General features: G+C 36.5%; 1 protein-coding gene across 1 annotated transcript in view; it reads left to right on the top strand.

Moving 5' to 3' along the window:
- MPP7 (membrane protein, palmitoylated 7 (MAGUK p55 subfamily member 7)) overlaps positions 1 to 15,821 on the top strand; it is a 100,217-nt gene that overhangs the window by 66,147 nt on the left and 18,249 nt on the right. Inside the window, exons 8-10 of the mRNA XM_010006966.1 lie at positions 1,158 to 1,232; positions 1,793 to 1,989; positions 2,521 to 2,585. Coding sequence (XP_010005268.1) covers positions 1,158 to 1,232; positions 1,793 to 1,989; positions 2,521 to 2,585 — 337 coding nt within the window. The remainder of the gene's footprint in view (positions 1 to 1,157; positions 1,233 to 1,792; positions 1,990 to 2,520; positions 2,586 to 15,821) is intronic.

Raw genomic sequence — 15,821 nt, 5'->3', positions numbered from 1 at the left:
TGTTTCACATTTTTGGTTCAATAACCGAGATGTTTAATTTCAAGTTTCACTGATATTCATGCTTGCTTTATGGTTTTGTGTTCCCCACAGAAACATATTTCCCTGCAAAAAAAATGGTATTTAAAAATCTCTAGAAACACAATGGCACTAGAAAAGGTGTGAACAATTTCCCCATTTACCTCCTTGAGGTACCATATAAACATCAGAAGGTAGTTAGAGCCTGTTTCAATAGCAGGAGAGTTATTGATTCCAGTCCTATGGCTGGTGAAATAAGACCTTGGCTGCTGCTTGTCAAACAGGGAGCTCTTGGATTGCAGACACGCCAGCAGAAGAATGTCTCGATTGGTAGTGGACAGGCCTGTTTCCATTTTGCTGAAATTGTTGGCTGTCTGTTGCACTCTGCTGGTTTTATGAAACTTGTCAGCTGCATGCAGTGGTAGCAGGGGCTCCAGCTGATTAGCACTTCCTTCTATAGCAAAATGTCACTGAGGCAGTGGGAATATATCCTAGTTAATAAGTAAAATGCAGCCAGACATACTTTTAAGTGGGATATAGGGGAAGATGAATGGATGAGGTGGTTGATGATGGCTAACTTGTTTCAAGATTTATAGTGCAGGGCTTTTTTTCCATTTAGTGCACGTAGTCTATTCAAAAATGTGTTTCTTTTCTAGCTTCTCAAAGTTGCCAAAAGAATCAATCCCCCCAGTAGTTTTATATGATAAATATGGCACAAGCCTGTTTGAATATTACTATCTTTTTTTTTTTAAATGAAATGTTAGTTGGACTTTTCCAGGGGTGTTCTAAATGTGCCAGGAGTCCAGTAGTTCCTTCTAATATGCATACATTTTAGCTGTAGCATTTGCTCCTGCTTTCAGTGCAGAAGCGGGACCTCTGAAACATACAGGTCCCAGTTTCTGACAGTCTGTCTCTGCCCACCGGCGAAGCAAATAAAACTGACCATTTCAAGTGGGTATTTTAGTCTTTGCAATGCATATTGTGGTAGAGTGAAGCTGTCAAACTCCATTGATCGTGCTTGGGAGAGGATAGATTCAATATATTTGAGTATTATAAACATAATTTTAATTTCTTTTCCTTTTAAGATTTTTTTAAATGTACAGCTTAATTCTCAGCTCATTTTCTTTTTAAATGTTCACCAGGCTCAGTCTCAAGGAGCAATTACATTTAAAATTATACCTAGTGTGAAGGAAGAAATGCCGGTGAAAGAAGGCAAGGTAGGCAAGACTATTTCAGAAGATACTGCAATGTCTGTTACACTGAGGTTATCCATTGCTTGGATTTATGCCTCTGGATTCCGTTTTTCTGATGTGACAATGTGTAGTGCACAAGTGGGTGTAATATGGTTCTTAAACCCTAACTCTACAGCATGAAGTTGTTATAGGTAATCTTCAGTCTTCTGCAAGGACCTGGCTTACTTCCAACTACTCTGTTTCTTCTGTTGTTCACTGGATAGAAGACGCTTGGTAGCACCTTGGTTCAAAAGTACCTTCTGTTCTGTTCCCCATTTGGGCACACTCTTCACCTGCACAGTCCTGTTCACTTTGGATCATAGAGACTTTTCTACATTGAGGTTGTGGTTGCTGGAGCAAAGAATTTATAATTCCCAAATAAACTTCTAATGTTAGACATCCATAAGGATGTTTTACAGCAGTAAATGTTAATTGCTTTACATTATTTAGTTCAATAGTTTTGAACAGTAAAATAGAAAAAGGGGAGATGACTTTCTAATAAACTCAAAATTTTTATTCTAAAGATAAAACATGGTTTGTTCCAGATGTTTATCAGAGCCCTATTTGACTATGATCCTAATGAAGATAAAGCAATCCCTTGTAAAGAAGCTGGACTTGCTTTCAGAAAAGGAGATATCCTTCAGATCATGAGCCAGGATGATGCAACCTGGTGGCAGGCCAAACATGAAGGTGATGCCAATCCCAGAGCAGGCTTGATCCCTTCAAAGCATTTCCAGGAGAGGTGAGCTACTGAGAAACATGGCTTCATTATTTTTTGTAGTAAGAAAGGACACTTAGTTGCCGAGTTCTTAACTTAGCATCGTTGTCATATGAAATGCTCATAGATTACATTGGTATGATAAACCTGCATTTGCAGCAAGACAACTGAACTTGGAAACCTGTTGCTGAAACACTTTTGATTTCCTTACTTGTCTGGCTAGAATTCATAATGACAAAAACTGATAGGATAACACGGATTCAGATTGAAAGAAAAAACATATGGAACATAGCACATCAGTATCTGTATTCACACTGATGTACTACACAGGAATAAGAACTGCAGCAGGTTTTGGAAAGCTTACAAAAATTTGAAGCTTGGGATTTAATTTTTTAGATTGTGAATAGCTTGCATTGTTTTAAGTTAATTTCATTTAAAATCTTGTCAATATTTTGCAATAGCCTCATGACGTTAAGTGTTTATTAATCCAAAACTTGCAGTGAAAACTGATGAGTTTGTGTCTTTCCCCTTGTGTCTTTTCCTCCCATTTTATAGGAGATTTGCACTACGAAGACCAGAAGTGCAGATTCAGCCACTGAAAATTTCCAACAGAAAATCATGTAAGTCTGTTAACCTGGGATAGGTTTCATACTTCAGATCTCTAATATTATAAAACAGCAGTTTACTTCAGCCCTGTGACTGTAGGATGTGTTTCTCCTGGGAACAATAGCTTCTTGATCACATTGTATAAACAGGAAAATAAATACAGGAGCTGAAATTAAAAGCTTTAAAAGCAGCTAACAATTTTTCCCAACCTTCTGACTTTATTTTTGAAGCACCAAGTCCAATTGATTTTTTAATATATCATATTTCAAAGGTTGAAGACTGTTCTTTTCCTGTTTAAATAGTACAGAATAGGCTCATAGCTTATATAATTGGGACTGCATTAATAAAGTGAAATTTTTATTTAGAGTTTATATATAGTTTGTGATGTTTTGTGTCCTGTGAAGCAGAACAGATTTTTAAAAGTTGGGACATTCAGTTCTTTGCCAGGCTTTCACAGAACTACTTCTTCCTGTTGTTTTAACAAATTCATCCTTGATAGTCTCTGCTTTTAGATACAGGAGTTGCACAGTGTAATGAAAATAAGCTCTAAGAAAGCACATATATAGAAACAAATATTTTCTTTCCACTAGAATTTACATCAACATCTGTTTTAAGTATTATTACATATTTTACTTGACCTGTTATTTCTTTCAGTTGCACAGTCTTATAAAAAAGTGAGTATAATGTAAGAAGCTATCATGCTTCAGTAGGATCTAAATCTTAAATACAAACATGTTTGTGAGTTCAACTAGAAATTTTTAAGCAAGTGGTCTAAAATTTCCAACCATCTTTAATTCTTTTAACATTAGAACAAAAAGTAGGGTTACTGTGACAAACACTAAATACAAAACTAAATCTTAACTTTTAACTTTAAAAACCCCTTACCAAGGTTTCTGTTGCAATTTTCCTAACTCCTTGCTGTGGCTTTTTGATTCTGAAGTTTGACAATTACTGTTAATTTTCTAATAAACTGCATTTTCTATCTCTCATTCCTTTTTGCTATTTGATTGTGTCCTAATGCTGTTGTTAACTCTAAAGCCCTTGATTACCTTTATGATTACAGTAACAGACTAAATGATTGCACTATAGCTTTTCTAATTTATGTACATCTTTGTTAAGAGAAACTCCTTCAGCTTGTAGTAAACCTGTTGTTTTCCTAGGTTCTAGGTCGAGTTGCTCTTCCCCAGTTTTGGAAAAGTGTGTGATCCCAGGGTATAGCTATTTTTCTCTGCCCACTGTTGTCCAATCTGGATACTACCCTCAACAAGAGCCTTCAATTAATGTGGCAGTGGTGCTTTTGAAGAGGTAAAGCAGCTGCTGCAGAAAAACTGGATGATTTGTTGTGTAATGAACTGCATCTTCTTAGCGACCTTCAAGTGAAAGGTTTTACAAGATGCATCCCACCCTGCCAAATAGGCAGCCTGAACTGGATTAGGAATTGCCAAAATTATAACCCAAAGAAGACTCACAATATTATGTCTATTATTGTTGTTTCTGCTGCTTCCACTGACTTTGCCTTAACTAGCTTAAATAAGGGAGAAAAGTTCCTCTTTTTACCCCCTTTCCTTTAAACCATGACAGAGCCTTAGGGTCAAGCAGTATGCCTAGAATTGTACCCTTCTAGACTTTCTTTAAACAAGGCAAGATCCAGCTAAATACCATCTAGAAGGCAGGGGTGCCTCTTGAAGGAGGAAAGCCTGTAATGTAGGTTTGTTGTTTTCTCTCTTCCTTATTTCTTTGAACAATCTGCTGTTACATGTGCCAGTTTTCCATGGGAGGAGGGAAGGTGCTGCTCTGAGTAGAGATCTATCCCTTCATTCAAAGACTAAATGTGTTTTTAGTGTTGGGATGGAATTCAGATCCATCACAGAGGTGACATTGTCAGAATTCAGCTACAGAAAAAATCTTGTGGCTAGGATGTTGCTGAAGTTGCTCTGAGGGAAACTTTCCTTGTACTTGCTTGGCTTCTCAAGAAGATTCCACATAAGCTGGTAAACTCTAGGCTGTTGTGACCTTTCTAAATTAGGCATCTTTTGCATGTGACCAAGAACAGCAGTGAAGCTGTGAGATGAGTAGGCCATGTCTGTATTTGTGCAGTCACTTTGGCAAAACTGGGAGGTGCTGGAATGTCATGCACTGCTCAGCTGAACAAACAGCATGCTGCTGGTATCAGAAACATGTAAGGAAGGTGGAATAGAGAAGAGAAAACGGGAAAGGACTGCCTGGTCTGATTTTTTTATCCCTTTTCTTTACTGTGGGGTATGGCCCACTGATTATTGTTGTCTGAAGTTTTATTTAACAAGTTCCTGTATAAGGAGGTGGAAAATTGGTAATGTTTGATTTCATCTGATTCTATTTTCATCCTGTACTACAGGCCTCCAGCTAGATACAGGGTTTTCTAATATTTGGAATTGTAGTTGTGTGGGGAAATTGATGTTCTGTAGATCTTCCTGAACTCTCTGTATCTTGAGAAGTTGCTTTGTAGCACAGTTGATCCTGTCCAGTTGGATGATCTGAATTTCCTGAGCAGGTTGGAGGAAAAGGGCAATTTGCCAAATAATACTTGTATAGATTCCCAAATATGAAAACCTATTGACTTCAACAGAGCTGGTAATAAAAGTCCCTTTCGTGACAGGACTGGGAGTTGCACTAGGAAGCTTTCATGAGACATGGTAAGTAGCACTGAGTGTTGGCCTGCTGTGTTCAGTCAACTCATTCCACTACTCCCATGTTTCATAACAAGAAGAAACCTGGGTACATGCCTTTGTTTCTAATAGAGGGAATCCCAGAGAAATATTCTGTTTCCTTGGATACTCGGAAAATGTGAGTCAGCTCTGGTTTCTTAGGTGGGCTTCCAAGGTTATGGTGTCCATCTGCTTACAATTTAATCTAAAAATTAGTCAAAATCTTGTAACATAAGAGAAGTATCTTACAACTTCTTTTTTTTGCTCTCTTCTCAAGCTGATTCTGGAACTGGGAGGGACTGTTGTAATTATCTAGAAAAAGAGCTCTCTGAAATGTTGTCAGTAACTGTAATTATAGTAACATTAACATCCATCAGGATTTGCTTTGATATTTAACTATGTTTCAAAACCTGCAAGGAACCTGACTGGATTACTTTTAAAATTTTTTACTCTTTAACATAGCAATGCACATTGTATAAAGTTAATCTGTACACATATTTGTGTATCATAAATTTGGAAACAAAATGAAAGTGGGCTTTTTTAGTGATGCTTGTATGTATGCATACATTGAGGAAAGAGAGCAGAGGATACTTTCCACAGAACTTTTTTCAGCAAAGTATTATTTGCACTGATAAAACAGAAACCCAACCTAGTTCTCAGTTGTTAAAAGTATCAGTCTATAATGGGAATACCACTTCTTAGTTTCAGTTTAATAGCCAAGTGAGCTGCTTCATCGAGTCTATGTGGAAAGTGAATATAAGTACATGTAAATACTTTAGCTTTGTGAAATACACATAAATACACTGCTACCAGCATTTAGCTGTTTTCTTGAAAGAAAAGACAATGTGAGAATTGTTCTCACATTGCACTAGGCAAAGTGAAAAACCTCTAACATGTCCTGTGTACACTGGAGGAGGGGGCAAAACAGTGTAAGCTCCATATTGAAAGAGAAGTGAAATCACACTAGTCATTTGCAGATGGAGAAGGTGCTTAGTTTGGTGATATCTAGGAAGTGGCAAGAAACTGATTATACAGGTGGGACCTACGCTCACCAGAGATTATTTTTGCATTGAAAGGAAGATGCAGAAAAAGTAAGAATAAAGAAATTAAGATAAAAGCAGGGATGTGAATTTTCATGTTGAGTGTGAAGGAGAAAGTGTTGTAAAAAGAACAATGGAAGAATAGATGGACAAAAGCTGCCCATAAACTCCATTAGGCAAAACCCCAGAGTATTATACAAGAGTGTTATTATAGTCACTATTTGAGCTATAGTTCAGTTATTTTTTGATTCCACTAAAATCAAACACTAATGTTTTGTTTAAGTTTTTGGAACAGTGAATTAAAAAAATTATTAATATAAACTCTGACCTCTTTCAATTTTTTATTATTGGTGGAAAACCTCAGTAAGTTCAAAGTTAATATTTGATAAGTTCTAAAAGTATGAGATAAGTGGCAGTTAGATGTGCTGACCTGCTGATAAGATTGATCATGTTACTTTCAAGCCTCTGAGTTAGTGCAGAAACGATGGAGAGAGAAATCTCAAGCATTTCTAGCATTTTTTTTCAAAACTTAACAACAGTGACTTCAGCAACAAGGACTGTTGCTTGTGCAGTAATACTGTGAGAAAACAGTCCTGGGGAAAACTAAGAAGAAAAAGCAGCAAAGAAAAAGGGCAAATTGAATGAAAGTAAAATAATAGGGATGCATGAAGTTGTGTGAGTAGGACTAACCCTCCACCTGCTGGGACAGAGGACCTGCAGTGTACCTGACAGGGGGTGTCAGGGAGCTTGGTGGGATGCAGACAGGTACAGTGGAGGTGTGTCTGGCCACCTGCAATCAGCTTTGCTGTGCCTGAGCTTGTGAGCTCTGCAGAAACCTGCTCACCTGCTGTTCCTGAGTCATACTAAACAGTGTTCATGGCTGTAGAAGGTCATCTTACCTTGGGCACAACTTTGTAGCTAGTGTTGGATCTATCAGTTCTCCTTTCACTGCATCCCAGCTCATTAGGACTGACTCGAGGCAGTACAGGGAAGAATTTGTTTGTTTAATAGTTCCAAATCTGTTAACTTGAACACAAATACCTACTCATTCTTTGACTGTAACAGTAATTCCCAACAAACATTCTCATTCGTGCACTTGTAGCTTACTTTAATTTGCAGATAAAACACTGATCACCTATCATTTTGAGAAAAAAAAAAATAAATTAATTTGAATAACAACCAAATGGCTTACTGTTCTGCAGTTATTATAAACCATAATAATCAGCCAAAACATTATACTCCTTCAGCATAATTTTGCTTTCACAGTGGTTACTTTGTTTATTCTTGTGCTTGTCTCTGGTATGAAAATTACTGGTAACTTTATATTTTATACCAGTGTAGCCTGCAAGTTCTGTTAATTTGTGCAGTGCATGCATATGTGTATATCCATATCCTGCGTGTATAGTTATATATAAATATGTATTTGTATGTAGCATGTATGGCAGAGCTGTTCAGAGATGTCTTTTCCTTGAAAATACATTTGTTCTGTATATTTGATGCTAAATGTAAATACTTACTGTGGCGAAGTCATAATCATATATTTTTTCTAGGGCTTCAAAGCCATTTTACCTTCAATTCTTATTTACCATATGTGATTGGTATTGTATGAGCAAGAGGAAATATTTAACTGCAGCCAAATGGTGTTCATTAAAACAAGATGTAACCCAGTTTATCTGCAGATGAATGTCTTGTGAATTGAAGATTGTGTTCTGCCAACAAAAGAATTTAAACAGGCTAAAAGAATGAATGCTTTGTACCACTTGTATTTGAAGACCAAACATTTAGGATAATTGTACAGTAAGACTCTTTTGCTTGTTCTAATTGCTGCACAAGCTTAACCATGCCTTTCTTCTCAGTATTTTTCTGTGTTCATATTTGAAACTTGATTGCCCACCTGCAGGTATTTATGGGTAAAAACAAAAAAAATTAACCAGACCTATAGAGTTAAATGAGCACATTAGCATCTTTGTTCAGAAGTCTTCTGCCCTTACAAATACTCACTTCCTGCTACCACAGAGAAATTAAGGAAACCTGAAGCTGGATGACATTCGAGCCAAGGTCACATGAGAGAGAAGTGGAAGCGGATCTCATAAACTCTTGTCCTGTCCTTCACTGCAAGACTATCCTTCATTTTCCAGATTTTCTTGGTAGAGATACTGTTACATGATGATGTTATGAGAGGATTCAGTTAGATCACCTTTGGTTTTCTACAGCATGCATATATATATTGTTCGATCTACAAAAGCTTATAGGATGAAAACCTGAAAAACAGTATAAATGGCAGTTACTACGTAGGGCTGTTTGTTCCTCAAATATCAGAAGTGTTTGATATACTCAGTGTAATGCAGATCGCTGTGCATCAGAAGTCCTTGCTTATTAGAGGGTAGTAGGATTTAAAGGATTACCTTGATTATCATAAACTAGAACAGAGCTACTGGATCTAATTTTAGACTGAGAGACATTTAAGTAAGATTCTGTGATGAAAATATTGTTGAAAGAAATCAGCAGAAGTTGAAAATAATAATTTGGTTCTGGACTGTTCCAAAGAGTTTGAGGAAGTACCTGGAGTGGCACTGGTTAGATTTTCACAAGTGGTATAATTTATCATTTTTTAAGCCTCCAAAATCAAAGTTAAATATATTTCAGTTACGATATATACAAACCCCCCCTGGTTTATGTAATACTTGCATTGTTATAGTACAACATATTGGCTACGCTGAAATCTTTCTCAAATGAATAAAAATACCTACTTCCTAAGCTTCCATTACACTTGTTTCCTATTTCTTTTTTCCCATTTAAGTCTTGATCCTGCTTCACTGTTGTTTCATGAGCCTGTTCTATCACTATTTTATTTGCAACTTCCTCTCCCTTCTACCCACACTACATTTAGTTGATATTATTTCTTCTTGTCTGTTGTTTTATTTGCTCCAATTTGCCTTATGCTTGTTTTTTTTTTTTTTTTGTAATTGCTTTTTTTTTCCTGCTTCCCATCAGATTTCCTCCTCTTTCCTCTCTTTCCTCTTTTAGTCTCTTACTTGTTCCTGCCAGATAAACACCTCTTAATTCCTTTCTCACTTTGCTTCAATTTAGTGAAGCTATATTGGCCTGAGAAGGTCTACCCCAATATTTCATGTCTCTACACGTTGAAGCTTTAGGCGTGTATCTGCCCATGTCTGCTACATGTGTACAGCTGCTTCTGACACACAGAGTTGTATTAGTTAGTGGTGAATTGTGACATGAAGTTTCCTGACAAAGAATCTCTGGCTTTACTAGGGACTGGCAATAGCCCTGGTAAAATTCCTGGTAAAATTCAAATTTGGAGTTACATGATGATAGTTTCACAGCTGCATTAAGCAATGACAACCCACTGATGTCCCTCTTCTTTTTATTATGTTCAACCTCAGGAGTAGCCCAGGAAAGCCAGGAGTAGTATTAAGAAGGAAGATTTTTACCAAAACATAGAAAGTTCTGAACTCCTTCACTTGATCTCAGCATTAAACCTCAGCTTGTAGCCAGTTTGGCTTGTGCCCTCTGGCATCAACTGGCCCACTTGGGAATCCTAATGTCTTTATAGCATGATGGAAAAGACCATTCCCTTTCCTAGCAGGGGTAGCCCAGGAACTGCGGGCCACTGTCAGCATTGTTGCACCATCTCCCTTACTTGCAGGTCTCCTCTGAAGGTCTGCAGTGGTGTGGGTTGAGTGAGTGTACACCTGGGTGTACATATAGACTTCTTTTTCTTCTGTCCAGTCTTTCATGTTCATAAGTGAGGACTTTTCTGTTTCCAGTGATAAAATACCAAACAGAATACTTTAAAATTCACAGTCACTAGTGAAGTCAAATAACTGTGTTGAATTTAGGAGACTTAAAAAATATATTTAAAATATATTTATGTTGAATTGCTTTGAACTTTAGTGACTTTTTCAGGAGATACATTTGCAGCCTATTGAAAGTCATGAGAATGGAAACACAGAAAAACGTGTCATACATATCAGGAAGTGTAAGAAGTCTCTCAGCACAGAGAAGGTGAAAGAAATAGCACCTGGAAGCCAGCCTGCCATTCTGAGTCCAGCTTTAGGGTGTTTGTCACTTCAAGAATTGGGAGCTTTTAAGGACAGGGGAGGAAAAAGGATCCAGCACTTTCACTCTCAATTCACAAAACTGTTGGCACTCTTTTAAGGCACCAGATGTGGTCAACCAAGCAATACTCACCTTACCTTCCCAGCCTACTTAAACTGTATGGTCACCTTGAGTGTAGAAATAAACTTTAAATAGAATTCTGAGAAATATTCCAAATTAGTATGTTAAAACAGAAGTCCTCAAGAAAAACGTACTAAGAAATGATTCTGCAAAACAGTGTTCTTCCTCTGACAGAAAAGTATCCATTTCCTGACATGAAATGGGAAAAGCTTTTCACTGTAATCAGATAGGCAGGAGAGTTTTGACCTTGCCTTAGTTTGGTACATCAGTTATGCATGAAAGATTGTAAAGTATCTCTTCAATAATTTCTTCTTGTTCCAAGTGCTTCATGGAGACTCTTTGAAATATTTATGTTAGGCATATTTATCCGGATTCCAAAGGAAATTTGAATGACATGTAAAATCTCTGTATACATCAAGACCTTAATGTGTAATAACTTTGTGAACAAAAATTTATTATATATGTATCTTGCTCTCCTGTAAAAGCCCACAGATGATTGTAACAATTCAGGTTTACCCCTGTCAAGGAGACAGAAATGTATTGATTTATTATAGGTAAGCAGAAAGTCTTACATGGATCAATTGTAGTAGGATAGTGTCAGAAAGAACAAATTACAAGAAAATACATATTATTTTATTATTTATATTATTTTTTCAGCTACAACTATAGACATTTTAAAAAAAATACAAAAACCTCTTCAAAACCCATCTCTAAGGGCAGTAGCAGCTGTTACTGTAAGTGCAGAAAAACACCGAGATCATGTTAATGGAAATGATTCTTAGAAATTCTAGGTGAATTGAATCAACAAACTCTGCATTTAATACCAAGAGATCTTCCATGACAGCTTGGCAAGGTCATTGCTAAAGAATAAATAGTGGAAGAATCTCATATAGGTGATCTAAAGTGCATGTAATATTTCAATGTCTTTTAGGTCCATTTCTTACTGAATATAGTGAAACGTAAGTTAAATTCAGTGCTGGTATTGTGATATGTGCCTCAATACAATAGGTGCTATCAAGAGGATTTTTAGAGTAGCTTACATAGCTGATTTTTTTCCTATTTATGAAGTATTAAACAATAATACTTTGTTTTTATGGCTTCTAAGATGAGGAAGCGGTTGAGTGTGGTAGGTGCATTTTTCTTCTTCCATTTAACTTTTCTTTCTTAACTTAGGTTTTCACTCTGTTTAATGATTTCCTTTCCTATTTTTCCTTTGTGCTTCTCAGAGGAAATCGAAGGTACTTGTACAAAAGTTTCCCTGCATAGCCGAATAATTTTATTTAGAGAACATGTGTTTAGAATTAAATTGAATATAGTCCAATGTTTCTAAGAGATGTTATACATATAATGCTTTTATAGTGCCACCATATAAATTGAATAATCTTTTAAAGTAGATAAAAATACCAGAATATTCCTAGTTGCTTCACATAGAGATCAGCAATTTGAACTGTTGTTTTAAACTGCTTTCTCTCTCTTCAACTTCTGGAAGATATGTATAGAAAAGTAGTATCATAAAATAATAGCAAATTTGGGTGGGCTGGGGTAGAAGGAGATGGTTCTGACTTAATTACATGGCCATGAGAGGTCTTGTATTTCTAATTAATGCTGACTAAGTGTTTCTCTGAGATGGTAGAAAGTTCATCTACGCAGTATCATCTTTACTGGTTTCCCTCTGAGTGTAGCCGGTTACTGTTATGCTTGCAGCATATGTTAAAGTAATAGCAGCTGATCTCTTGTATTTTTGTTTTTTTAAAAAAAAACTTTAGAGGCCTTTGTTTATAAAGGCATTAGAAATTGTAGCTCGTATTTTTTATCAAAGGGCCTCTGGCATGTAAAAATATACATTGTAGCTATTTTATATCAAATGAGATGGTGTGTTTTTGATCAAAAACCTTTCTGTCTAATCCAGTGAGCCAAAACTTAAAGCTAAAGTCTGATAATGTAAAATTTACAAAAAAAGCTTGATCTACATCGAATACATTTTGCTTTCTTTTGAGTGGCATATTTTCTATTAACCGATAAAATGTGAATAATAGTGTTAGAATTCTTTTTAGAATGTTTGCTGTCATCACAATTTTTGCTTGAAACGGTAAAAAGATCAGTGTGCATGCTGCAAAATTCCAGAATAACTCCAGCTAAAATATAAAACAATAAATGTTGTTTTATGTTTTTAAGAAAATGGCTTCTTGGGGGCTTTTCAATGCTATGCTTTGTACAGTTGTCATTTTAAAAGTAATTTCTTCTGTATTTTTTGCTGGGCTTCTAACTTCTCTGCTTTATTTCTTGGCTCTTATTCTGTATGCTTTTACCCTTCGTCCAGAAGATGCTGAATGTGCTGGTCACAACAGTGGATCCCATCTAGGTGAGCAATTGGTTACAAAAGACAATTTCTTCCTCTCTTTCAGCTTCTTTTCCCTGGAACTACTGTGTCGACTTTGCTTTTGGGGGTAATCTGCATACAAACATCCTTACTCTGCATGAGAAAAGCATGAATGTTAAGGTTTTAAAAATGGCTCATTGGATTTGACATAAAGGGTTTATGTAGCATGTGCCGTTATCTGGTTAAACATAAGCTACTAAAATACTGGTTTGTTCTTTAAGTCAAAATAAAAAATATAGAGAAATTTGGGAAAAAATCTTTGCTTTTCAAGTACATCAAGTAAGCTGTGTGTTTAGTGAAACTAAAAGGTTTCTGCATCGGGAAAAGTTTTGATTAAATCTTTAACCCACACTTGTGAGGTTTTATGCAAGTTTTGCTTACAATTTCTTTCTACAGCTCTAACAATTGTGGGATGATTCAGTGAGAGTACGGAGCAAACTTGCAGGCACTGGTTCTTTTTCCACATTACAAAATAAAATAAGTCATAATAGCTCACTAGCTTAAATTTAGCTTTAAACCTACTCTGAGCTCAATGTATCATTGCGAGGAGGGGGAAGAGGACGGGAAGGAGTCCTTTGGCTTCAGCTTCAAGATTCCAAATTTCAAACAAAAGTAACATTTTAAAAAGGTGAATGTTCCATGATATGTTTCAGCTTTTTAATTTGTGCCATTTTAAAAGCTATGTAAAAATATTTTAGTTGAAACTGTCCAGAATTCCTGCCAGCTGAAGGCTGGCTGGAGTGGATTTTGTGGCAACCAGCCCTTTCCCAAGGCTTTCATCCTCCTACTACAAGAGGAATGGGAGGAAACTTGTTAAAGTGCTTTAGTACATCCAAGCCACTGGGTTCACTGAAACACCCTAGACCAGTACTGTAAATTAGAGATGGTTTTAATATTGCACTATGCTGTTTTTAAATGTGGTATGTAAACTAGATCAGAAATGCACAAACTATATAATTCAAAGAATTTTGACCTTCTTGCAAAACCTTACTATGGTATAGTTTTATCACTTACTAGTGGAACTAGTGGTCATATGATCATGTTGAAGAGAAATTACGTACATTTGTTAATTAACTAAATTAATGTTGAATTTTAATTGCATTGAGAGATTGAAATATGCTTGGAAAATTATGTGATTCCAGATGAGCTACATTTTCCTTATCAAGTAATCTCTTTGAAACAAAAGAAACATTTCCCTCCCCCATCTTTTCATTCTGACTGCAATACAGATTGCATTGGTTCTTGAGACAAGACTAGCCTGGGTTTGCAGTCACATCTTAGTTGGCTGTTGCTTTATTTGAGAATAAAGGTGGCAAAACCACCTTTTTTGGTGCTGTAGCCCTTTTAGTAAAACATTTTTGTCTAGTTACCTTAATCTAGGAAGGAGATGTCTTGAAGAAGAAGCTACTGTTCCCCTAGATGCAAAGAACAGAAAGGCAAGATGGGGTATAGTTTACTTAGGCAAAACTTAACAAAAATTATTGGAGAACTACTTTACAGTTCAGGGAGTGGTTTAATCTCTTGAGAGCTTCCAAGCAGTGGAGTGCTGCCATTGGTTCAGAGATGGTACTTTCCCTCTTCTCGTGCTGGGTCTTTAGCTGTTTGGAAGTGAGGTGTCAGAGATGATCACCAGAAGACAGAAGAACTACAAGGAGAACATGACTTGTCTAAGGTTAAGACCAGTCAGGACACAAGTATGTTCACTGGTTGTGAATAGTTAGCTATTTGGCTTAGAATTAGAGGTTTCTTGGGGCTCTTCAATAGGAATAATTCATTAAAAATTGTCGTAGCTTAAGATCAAGCAGATAGGCTTTTGAAAGTTGATGTTATTATTCTTTTGTAATGGAACACAGTGATTTGTAATTCAAACTGTCTCCTGCCCTCCAGTGTCTTCTTGTTTCACAACCGTTAGGAGACAAACCCTATTCAGACACATTTAGGGTTGTTTTTCTCTATATTTGTATTTTCTCAAGGAACGAAGTGTTGTGGAATAACTTCTGGGCTGGACAAATGCCACTGCCTGAAGTGTAATAGTTGGAACAAACTTGTTGACCAAGTACAGGGAGGACACACAACTCTTAGCTATGGGCTGTGCAAGGTAGAAAACTCAGTCTATAAGGTAAAGGAGTCCTAGGCAAAGAGGCTTTATAAACCCTAAGTTAGGTACACAGGAACCAATACCATATCTAAGTGCTGCAGTCCACCTTCCTGCTTAGGAGGGCCTCTTTTCCATTGATCTGAGTATCCTTCAATCCCAAGAGTAGTGAAGGCCTTCAAATATAGTTTTCTCCCTGCCTGTTGCTTTTTGGGAGAGTGGGAAAACAAATATTTCCCACCTCTGTTTTGCAGTAGTGTTTTTTGAAGTGAATCCTGAACATCACAGTTTTTCTGAACATGCATGTTCTGAAAGGTGATAGACATTTATGACACCTTGTGATTACTAGGTAACTAGTAATTATCTTCATTCTTAAAACATAAAGTCTTGGTTAAACATACTCTACTGAAAACAAAACCTAAAATACTGTCACTGAAGGGCTTGGATCACACCAAAAAAGTTCAGGGTGTTTCAGTGGCACCTGAGTCTCAATGTTGCGACCTGTTCCAAGAGGAAGGTTGTCTGGATTAGTTTAACTGCTGATGAATGAGCAGCTTGTATGTACCTCGAATGTATTCACATATATGGACAATTAGTATGAGGTAAGTTGGAGCATGGTAAACTATTCATATGTCTAGATTCTAGAAGCAGTTTTCAAAGTATAGATGTTCTGATCACTTCCTAAAACCAAAATTATTAAGTCATGTTTCATGCTGGTTTTGATAGTGTGTAATAAAATCAAGTGGACTACAACAATCCTAGTATCAGTTGATGAATTTTTTGTTGCTTTTATGGCTTGGTATAGGATTAGGGCTCTGTTTTTGCTGACATTTAAATCTGTGAACCAGGAT

This window comes from Chaetura pelagica, unplaced genomic scaffold (genome assembly GCF_000747805.2).
Source record: "Chaetura pelagica isolate M959 unplaced genomic scaffold, ChaPel_1.0 scaffold17, whole genome shotgun sequence".
In the NCBI taxonomy this organism is placed as follows: domain Eukaryota; kingdom Metazoa; phylum Chordata; class Aves; order Apodiformes; family Apodidae; genus Chaetura; species Chaetura pelagica.
The sequence above is the reverse complement of the archived record's forward strand: the minus strand, read 5'-3'. Positions and strand labels throughout refer to the sequence as shown.